At 41.8% G+C, this 10,649-nt stretch overlaps 1 protein-coding gene across 1 annotated transcript in view; it reads right to left on the bottom strand.

Moving 5' to 3' along the window:
• Nucleotides 1-2,806: 2,806 nt before the first annotated feature.
• msraa (methionine sulfoxide reductase Aa) overlaps nucleotides 2,807-10,649 on the bottom strand; it is a 28,397-nt gene continuing 20,554 nt past the window's right edge. Inside the window, exon 6 of the mRNA XM_079290734.1 lies at nucleotides 2,807-3,646. Within this exon, the coding sequence (XP_079146860.1) occupies nucleotides 3,476-3,646 (171 nt within the window). The 3' untranslated portion in view covers nucleotides 2,807-3,475. The remainder of the gene's footprint in view (nucleotides 3,647-10,649) is intronic.

The raw sequence follows: 10,649 nt of genomic DNA, 5'->3' as shown, positions 1-10,649 counted from the left end.
CAGTCTTGTATATAATAAATCCTCTCTTTATTTCTAGAGAAAGTTCCCTGTCACATAATTGACGAAAGGTTTTCACCCTGAGATCCTCCTCTCATCAAACATAGTGCTAGACACATCATCAATAGCTTTTTTGGGTTATACAGCAAAGTAACACTCACTTGTTGCTGATTTACGTTGTGAAAGGCCGTCGGCTGGTATCGTCCACGGGGGACAGCATCATCAGGGCTCATGTGAGAGGAGAGGTCAGGGGGCATCATGCCCACCACTGGTTGGACCTGAAAGGCCAGCTGGCCCAGGCCGTCCCCTGGGTCCTCAGGAGTGGGTGAGACAGGTGCAGGAGTCTGAACCGACCGATTAGAGTCCGTGCACGTCCTCTGGTACGTTCTCTCCATGGGGTTTTCAGCAGACATCGTTCAACGATGTACACTCTGCTCGTTTTTCATGGAGAAAAATGCCTTTAGACTCACTCTAAAATGTGGGATGAATTGGATTCAAATGAAGCTATATGTTTGAGAACCACGGTCTCTTCTCCTTGCTGGCCTTTTCTTCAACCTCACTGATTCAAGGAATAATTCAGCCAGATACAAAAGGAGAAATTATTCAAATTTAGTTAAATTGCCTTTTTTTCGACATGGACCAATGTCTATTCGTAGTACATTAGTGGTATTTCAATTTTTAAGACATTGGAACTTTTTTTGTTTGAATTCTTACCTTTCTATCTCAAGCTAAAGCCTAAAATCCTGCGTTGGTTTATGTTACCTGAGTGGGTCTGAGCCATGTGCTCATACCTCAAACATACCACGTGATGGCAGCATAAGCATGCGTTCTAACCAGGGACAGATTCAGGAGCGTGAGTGAGTCCGTCTGAAACGAGAGACAGACAGTAATGTTGGCTGTGCGCTCTTTGTGTGTCGTATGAGGTTTATAAAAATATATATACATCCCAAAATAAACAACAGACACAAATCCCGATGACAATTTTGTACAATTGGATTGACGATCAGAGTCACAATCACCAGTTGGCCAGAGATGTAGAAAGATGAGCGAGATTCCTCCGGTATTTTAAGGACATGCAGCAGATTTCTTTACACTTGTTGAATTATGAGCAGATAAAGCCTTCTACAATACCAGCGTGTTGGCACAGACACACAACAATGCACGAAGAAGACCCCCATGAAAACAAAATGGTACATCTCGAGAGGTTATCTAAAGAATTGCCAATAAACCTCACATTTTGCCACATGATTTTTCATATAATTTTACCAAAGAAGCACAACTTCTGCCGATGTGAAAACACGAAACAAGAATGGCCCCTTCTATCGCCAACGTTTGGTTTGTCCTTTCTAGGCTACTGTAGGAACATGGCAGCCGGCTCTGTGAAGAGGACGCCCTTTCTTATGTAGACGTAAACAGTTCATTCCGAGGTGATGAAAACACAACGGTTCTTATTTTTTAGATGAATATACATAATATTAATGTTATAATCCATTTCTGGCAACAGATCCCCCTTAAACTAAACACAAAGATAAAAACTCCCAAAGTCAAACATTGGAGCTCTCGGTAAAGAGAAAATTAATCAATGAACTATTGTTAAGTTTCATTGCCTTTCAGTACTCGATGAAATTAACATAATTTGGTTGTTACCAAAAAGGTACAGATTGTACTATACAGACATGTGGAAAACACAAATTCAACAAAGGGGAATACATTGTTCTTTTGACGAACGATAAATTATCATAAACTGCAAACTAAGTAGTTAATTTGCTTTATCCAAGAAAGTTATTTGAAATCACATTGTTTAAACTTTAATTAACCAACTTTTATTCTAACCAATCACAGGGCTCTGTGAAATTATTAGCGTTCTATTAGTAACCACAAACCCAACCAACAAACCCGGAAAGAACAAAGGCTGTGTGGAGGTCACGCTGATGTATGCCAATATCACACCTTTATTAAAACTGGGATCCAGTCGCAGCTGGTGTCATCCTCATATATGATATATGACGGGTGCACCGCATAGCGCTCACATTAATCATAGAATTGATCCATTCTATACTGATGGTTTAGTGAAAGATGTTTTTTCCTTATTAGAAAACATCCATGATATTCTGTCTCAGTAGCTTTAATACCTTGTGGTCTGAACTCTGAGGCGTTTTCCCCATTGACAAGGATTTTTTATTACATTTTACTAAAAGCAAAAACCTAAAGGAACACTGAATATTTGCACCAAATTTCAGCTTTCGTCAGCTTCACTCCAAAAATAGCAGTCAGATCTGGCTCGGAAAAGCCAGTCAGGTCCTGCAGTCTGCATCATGGAGGCGATCCAAAGCAGCCCAGATCCAAGGTGGCTCTCTGCCATTTTCTAAAGAGACCCATCTTTTCCTCCTCCTGCCTTTTTTTTTTCCTCGACTCTGCGGCGGTGATGCCAAGCTTTGGAGGGCCTGGCACCAAACCCGCTCTCCCCCTGCTGGTGTGTCGGTGTGTTTGTGTGCCGTATAGCAGCCAAACACGTAGAGCATACTGTACAAAACACAAACGCACACAGATGAACGGCGATGACGGATGAGTCGAGGACTGGAACGTTACTTCAGGCAAAGATCAGAGGAAGGACTGGAGCTCTTCCAAAATCAAAACCACCAAAGAGCAAATACATAGAGTTTTAAATCACAAACAAACCTGCTGTTCACCGTGCTGCAAACTCAGAATGACACAATAGAGGTTAAAGCACACACGCAGCTCTGTTCCTCTCGTATGGTTCGATTTAAACAGCACTCAGGAAACAGAAAAGACGCAAAAGAAGCTTTTAATATGTTTTATTCCTCTACAGACTTAACGCTGAACATAAATAATCATCATGTATAAGCAACCTGAGCATCTTTCTGCGAAACAATATCTTCAATTTATATATGCGAAAAAAGTGAATTGAGGACTGACGCACACTATATTAGATTGTGTCGGACTGTATACTAAAATTTAAGAGCTACTGTTTTTTTCACTAGCTGTCATTGGGTTACATACATTTTGATACATCGAACATATAAAATTGCGCCGCATGTGTGAGGGAGTGTACTGTGTGTGAAGCCTCCACTAAAGTGACGATGCACCAGCATCCGCGGCTATCTTGAGTCACTGGTTCTCCATCAGCAAAGAGCTGAGAAGACAACCGGCCTCCATCGGCGTCTACGCTGCAGTTCATGCTACGCGTCACCGGTTCACATCAGGCACAAATCGGCTGCGTTATTTACTATGTTACAAACTGAGCTTCAGCATTTGACAACAATCATCGTTTTGTTTTTCAGAGGCATGGAGATGCTGGGTTCATGAGAAATGTGCGATATACTGACATTATCTAATTCACAGGTTTAAATATCTTGAAAACTTCAAGATTATTGATTCTGGAAACATTTTAAAACTTCACGCCACTCCACTGTTGCATCCTTACTGACGGCAATGGCTCTTGGCTGCCATTGGCTATCTAGGCCTTAGCTTTGATTCCCATTGGACAGGAGACTCCCGTCCCTCCCAGCCCGCAGTATCCTCCAGGGTTTTTACTCAGGTACTGCTGGTGGTAATCCTCGGCGTAGTAGAAAGGCTTGGCTTCGGCTATTTCTGTTGTGATCGCACCGCAACCTTCCTCGGCTAGTACCTGAAAGAAGCAGCAACAAAGACACATTTGTAGATTTACAAGGATGTAAACTGCGTTAAACAGATGGAGTGATAGTTGCAGACGCAATGGACGAACAGACGGATAAGAAGGAAACGTCAGTGATCTCAGCTTCAGCAGTAACAAAGAACATGGCGGGAATGGCAGGAATAGTGTATGATGGGAAATTAAGTTCTATTTGATCTCTCCAATGTTGAAAACCTAAAAAAAGTTGCGCGTTTCTCTGTGAACTGCGCCTACATTTAGGATTATAAGTGTTTTTTTTTTTAATGCACTTGTTTATGTTTGTATCCTTTTGAGCATGAAAACAATTTCTCCTCCAATTTCTCTCATCGCCTCCCCTCACACTGCAAAGTACTTACTGTCATCTTGGGAATAAAAAAAGAGAAAATGTGTTTATGGCAAACTACAAAAAAAACAAACAGACAATGCACGCACACATATTCACGGTAGAATCCGTTGGTGATGACACCTTCTCCTCCTTGTGATGAAATAACTCAACCAGATGGCATGTGGATGAATCAAAAGACAAAGAAGCAGGAAAAGACACACACACACACACGAAACTTAATTTCCTGACAGAGGGGTGTTGCTTTGTTTTTTTGGAGTGTTTGCCGGCATGTTTACAACACAGCTTGATCACAGCATTCGTTGGCGGGAGAGCTTCATTTGGCTCGACGTTTACATGTTTTGTGTTTTATCGGCGGAGCTGCTGTTCTTCCGCCCGACAGCTACCGAAACCCAAATCCTCTGAAGCGGCGGCGCCAGGTTTATGGTAATTATCCTGCTGGTGAACCTAAATGATAATAGAACCGGTGCTGTGTTCACCAGAGAACCAGAGGTCAAGTCGGCCTTAGGGAGCTGGCCTAGACCTAAAGCCCCAAGCAGGGAGCCTCTCATCTGGGCTGAACAAGCCTTTAGAAGTACCTCGGTTTAAAGAAATAAAGCTTTCTTTAAAAAGAGGACAAAATGATGTATAAAACTGGATGATATTTCTGTTTGTTTCATGTGTCAGTGTGAGAGAGTATACATCAGAGCTGTGTGGAGCGATGAGATTGTTTTCGCGATACATAGATTTTTCCACCTCAGCCAAGCGTGAAAAAGTTTTCTAGAATAAATTATTCCGAATTTTCAGCGTTTCCAATCAGCACCCACTGTTACATCCCCCACTTTGTCAGCTGTAACCAGGGGAATATTAACAGACATCATTTCTGGCTGGTGGACTCCAAAATGTACCAACCAGTCAACAGACGACCATTGTTTTTGTGGCGGGTGAGTAAAGCTAGCAGTCACGTGCACATTTTACCAGCATTTGACTGGTGCTAATTTCCAACCCCGCTTTAGGAATTCCTGTGGCGTCCTAATGTTGATATTTTAATGTAATAATTCATTTTTAGGGTAGATCTGTTCGTCCACCACTTTGTTCCAGACTGAGATATCTCCACAAATATTGGATGGATTGCCATGAAATTTGGTACAAACATTCACGTTTCCCAGATGATCAATCCTACCGACTTTGACGATCCTCTGACTTATTGTCGTGCGATTCCCCTCAGGAAGAATTGTAATTGTGTATCCGGGTTTACCTGGACCAGGTGTTGCCTCCTGTCGTGGTTGTGTCATACATTGAATGTGCTGTAATTACATTGAATGTGTTGTAATTCACTATCCTGATGTACACATGACATCATTGCACTTCTGTCCATCCTGGGAGAGGGATCCCTCCTCTATTGCTCTCCCACAGGTTTCTTCCTCTTTCCTCCCTGTTAAAGGGGTTTTTGGGGAGTTTTTCCTGTTCTGATGTGAGGGTTCCGGGACAAGAAGATGTCAAACGTGTACATGTTGTAAAGCCCTCTGAGGCAAATTTGTAATTTGTGATTTTGGGCTATACAAAAATAAATTGAATTGAATTGAATTAATTACTTTGCCGATCCCTTTGACTTCTCCTTTAGCGCTACCATCAGGTCAAATTCATAACTTGGTTTGTGACCAAAAACTGAAGACATTCCCGTCAGCCTTGGCTGTGCTTTGCGTTTAGAGCGATGTACTGCAGCAAATGTTTGTTCTTAACTAAGATGGAACATGGCAAACATAGTACCCGTTTAACTGCAGCATGTTAGCATTGTTTAGGTCAAAGTGGGGTTGTGCTTAAGAACAGCCTTGTATTATATTTGGTCTAACTATGGTTTGTGGTAGCTTATCTTTTTCTAATCTCTAATCACTGTGACGTATTGTTGTGTTTCATCCAGTACTCTTTTCAGAGTTTTACAACTCCTTCCACAGCAAACCTTAAAGGCCAACTCCTGTTTTCCCCCGTTAGTGGAAGTGTGTTTATTGCTGCACATATTTATCTTTTATCACAGCCAAGAAGAGAGAACAGGACTCAGAACTGTCAACAATTATGAAAACTATACATTCAAAGCAAAACAGACAACTAGCAAATAACTACAGAAAGCGTGTAAATGTTGTAAAAGTATGTAAAAAGTGCGATTGTTGCATCATTTTGCAGATAGGTTTAATGTTACAGATCCTGTTTGAGAGGATTAAACTCCCGGGGGAAATACTAAAAAGTTCTGTTTATTTTTAGTACAGAGAGACAATCAGACTTAAAGCGGTGCTGGGTAATTTCACACATTGGTGCCCCTAATAGTCAGTGAGAGGTAATTGTTTGAAAACCTTTTTAACTTCATTGACGTCAGCGCTCGGAGGTTGATAAAGAGGACGTCAGCAAACAAACCCCGGAGGGTCTGCGATGCTGCTGTAACAGAAACTACCAAAGAGACTAAAGATCCAACGTTGGCGGGTTTTAGCTGTTAATGGACAGTGTTTGCTCCCTGCTGTTTGATTCATCACTTCCTGTACTGACACCACAATTTAATTTGAGTGAGTGTGGGGGGGGGGGGGGGGGGGGGGGGGGGGTACAACACAGCAGTTCGTCGACTCTCTTCTCTGTTGCAGCTGCACTTTGTGATTACATTTACATACAGTAAGCAGATATACTTGATATCTATTTAATGTCTCTTTTAGATGTATTTCATACAGAACCTTTCAAACACAAAGGGCGAGTAGAGAATGACAAAAACTATTTGCAGAAAAAAAAATCAAATTCTAAAAAAAAATAGTACTGGGCAATGGCGCAGAAATAAATTGATGCACTATTTTTAGATTTTATACATCTAAAGATCAAGCGGGGCCCATTCCACATCAATTCTGAAATCAACAAAAGCAACATTGTGTTTCCGTTGGCTGGGATTTGCTACTTGAAGGCAAATCTTTAAATGGGATTTCAATGGAAGTCAATGATGGTTGGGCGCGATGACTTGCCTTCTGCAATGAGTTCAAGCCACAAATGTCTTCATGTCCGATTAGTCAGAGTAAAGGTCTTCCATCCATCTCTATGAGCCTCTCCACACCAAATTCAAAACTTTTGTATTTTCACAGTCCAGGGATTTATTTGCAGCTGCGAATTTCAGATGGCGATAAAAAAAAAAAAAAAGGCTACCAATAAAATAATGATGAATAGATTTCCTCGGACGTCTCTATAGTGGCAAATGTCATAAATTCTGTTATTCATAGCGTCGATTAAAAACGGACGTGAACATTGATTTTTTTTTGAGACATTTTGTCTCACAACTTTGTGCCCTTTTTGGCAAACAAAGTAGAGATTACAACGAATATAAAGAGAACATCTGGGTAAGTGCAGCAGTTGATCTTGCTTGTGATGGTGAGTAGCCAACAAAAGAGGGTTAAACATAATTTTGTTGTTAAGATAACGTGGAGAGAACAAAGTCTGACAGCTAAAGTTATGCTGTGGACATTAAACGTGTCGGAATTTTCATGACGTCGTTTGTGAAAGCTGTGCTAGAAAAGCTGACGGATAAGCAGTAGCGCTACATCAATTATATCTGTTGTATATGCATACAGTCAATTGATTGTGAGACGGTGCAAACCTTTAACTTTTGGTGGAATGTGGACATTTGTGAAGTGTGAAAGGTTTGAACACAAAAAATGGAATATTCTGTGTTTTCAGAATTATGGTTCTCTGATGATACTCTTTGAGGCATCTGCAGGTCTTCACAGAAAAATGTGTTTTTAAACTGTTGGTCGCACATATTCAGAGAGTAGAAGAAGAAAAGCACACAAACTCAAAATCGGACTTTATGCGTTTTGGCTATTCTTTTTTAACTTGTACAAATGACCCTCGTCATGCTCAGTTACGTGCAGTCTGGGGAGGCATGTTCTAACCTTTTTTAGAAAACACTTTCGAAGGAATCGTCCATAGAAAGTAAATTAAAAAAAAACTAAAACATAAAACTGTCCAACGGAACATTTCCACCGTTGATCTGAATGTTCCCAACTCAGAGCCTCCGTTGGGAGTGGCGTACACTGTAGTAAGTTATTCACAAAGAGAACAATTGTTAGGATAATACTGAACTCAAAGATCAATGTCAGGGAGGTGAATTAAGCCGCGGGGGTGATTTGACTAATTTCAAATCAATGTTTTGATTGGTTGTGACGTATTCTTTTTCTAGGTCGCCACTGGGGTCCACTGTTCTTTCAGTGCCACCTTTCAAGTCAACAGGAGGAAGGATACTAAAAAGATTTAGTTGGACTATTCGTTTAAGATAATGAATTTCAGCGCAAAAATATTGGCAATATTCGGCTTTAAGCTTAAAATGATGGACACTGACATCCCTCCGACACTCCCTGCATTACCCAAAAAAGGCTCTCTTTTCCATGACACCGGTCCTATGGCATCCTCAACCCTCCTCCCTGTGTTTCAGTGCGTTTGTTTGGGCTGCTCCTGCCGCTGCTCCAGCCTGCTGTAGATGCATAATTCACATCCATTCATTTGCATGTCAGAGAAGTAGATTTCTCATTTGAAATGCAAATACCTTGACTGCTCTGGTAAAGCACAGGGAAACGTGAGCAGCACTGATAAGCACCCGCGAGGCAGGAACTAAAACAAATATAAAAAAAAAAGGTGACGCTGGCATGTTAAAAGCGCTGGAGAGGGATTTCATAGACAAAGAAAAGGGAGAAAGAAAGGGAAGGAAAAAGCAGCTGTTTTGTGTTGAGAAGAAGATATAAGAGTGTTCATGAAAACAAAAACGTAGACGGAGAGGTGCATCAAGAGGGAAAGAGATGCCAGAACAATGAACACATGCTGCTTCAGCACCCACCGAGCGAGCACATTATTATTACATAAAGCAAGCATGCAAGTACACACACACACAGTTACCACTTCCACCTGCCATTTTAGACGCAGTGCACACCCTAATGATGGGTAGGAGGCAAGAGAAGAAAAGGGAGGCTCCTTTCATGCTGCAGACAAACGCCAGCAAGGTAATTTTCTGCAGTGCTGTTGTACCACACACACACACACACACACACACACACACACACACACACACACACACACACACACACACACACACACACACACACACACACACACACACACACACACACACACACACACACACACACCACAATACAATCAAGCCGGGCGGCGTAAAGAACATAGTCAATACCCTGACACCAAATTAACCAGACTATTCTCTCTCTTTATCACAACTCCTGGCCCCAAATGTCTCTCTCCTTCCATCTGCACGTCCCTTTTGCACTCTTCCATCTTTTATGTTTCAATGCTCGCAATGTGGCAGGAGAAGAAGAAGAAGAAGAAGATTTGACTCGGGGGATCAGAGTGGATCCTGATAAACATTCTGCAAGTGTCTGGGACGGCGTGTCCTGGGAAAGGCTCTCCGCGCCGCGATGCATTTTACATGTTCAGTTTGTGGGCAGAGAAGAAGTGTGGTGGTCGGCGGCTGCGGGGACAAAGAGAAAGAGAGGCACCTACAACGACTTCACCAACAGGAGGGAGGGGGACTCCGCCCGAGATTCTTTTTGGGGGAGCAAAGATGCATTCATATTTTAAAGATGCCGCCGTGCAAATGCGCTCAAAGTCGATGCGCGGCGGTTGAACGCTGCATCCGCTCTCGACAGTCAGGGTGAAAAAAACAAAAAAACACTGAATTATTGAAATGGCCTCGTCTTTTTTTGGCTTTGTGTAAAACATCAGACAGAGGATTTGTTCAAATATATAACGATAGGCATAAAGAAAAAAACAAAACATAATCTGAACAAAATGTAAAAGTCAGTGTATGCATAGGTGTGTGTGTGTGCACGTCAGTTTTGCAACTAAAGCGTTTTTTGTGGAGGACAGATTTAAGGCCCAGATGGTTTGGCATGGAGTGTGTTTGCTGTCGGCCAACTGCTCACACACACACACACACACACACACACAGGAGAGAGTGGGGGATGCAATCTGGTGAGAAAAAATGAGAGGAAACTAAATCTAGAAAGATTGATAGAGAGATGTAGTGATTCGATGAAGGGAATCTATCGAAGACCATTGTAGAAAAAAGCTTCGTTAATGAGACCCAAAAAAGAATAATATATTCTCAGAGCCTTTCTGACCGCAAAAAATGGAAATGTTGAGCACAGGATGAAACGAGATAACTCACCGTGTCAACAAATTAAAAATGGTCTATCCTCTGAGGAGCATGAATGTGCAATTGTGCAAGCCAATGCAGAAGTGCCTTAAACCTGCATTATTTTCTAATGGCCATCAGGGGGCGACTCCTCTTGTTGCAGAAATAAGTCAGATTGTATAGAAGTCTATGAGAAAATGACCTCTTAATATATTTGTCACCTCCAGAAACATTATCTATGGTCTCAATCTCGAGCTTTAAGTCTTCTTAAATTCAGCATGATGTTCATTTGGTCCATTTAGAGTCCAATAGAAGATAAAGCAGGGTACGCTTTAGGGCGGGGCTACCTTGTGATTGACAGGTCACTACCATGGCGTCGTCCGGTCTGGGAGTGGTCTCTGTTTTTGTCCAACAACTTCAACTCTTGATAGATATTAATGTCAGCCTGGTCGTGGTGCTAAAGGATTCATCCTCTGTGGACCAACTAAATC

Source organism: Melanostigma gelatinosum (assembly GCF_949748355.1).
Source record: "Melanostigma gelatinosum genome assembly, chromosome: 19".
NCBI classification, from domain to species: domain Eukaryota; kingdom Metazoa; phylum Chordata; class Actinopteri; order Perciformes; family Zoarcidae; genus Melanostigma; species Melanostigma gelatinosum.
The sequence above is the reverse complement of the archived record's forward strand: the minus strand, read 5'-3'. Positions and strand labels throughout refer to the sequence as shown.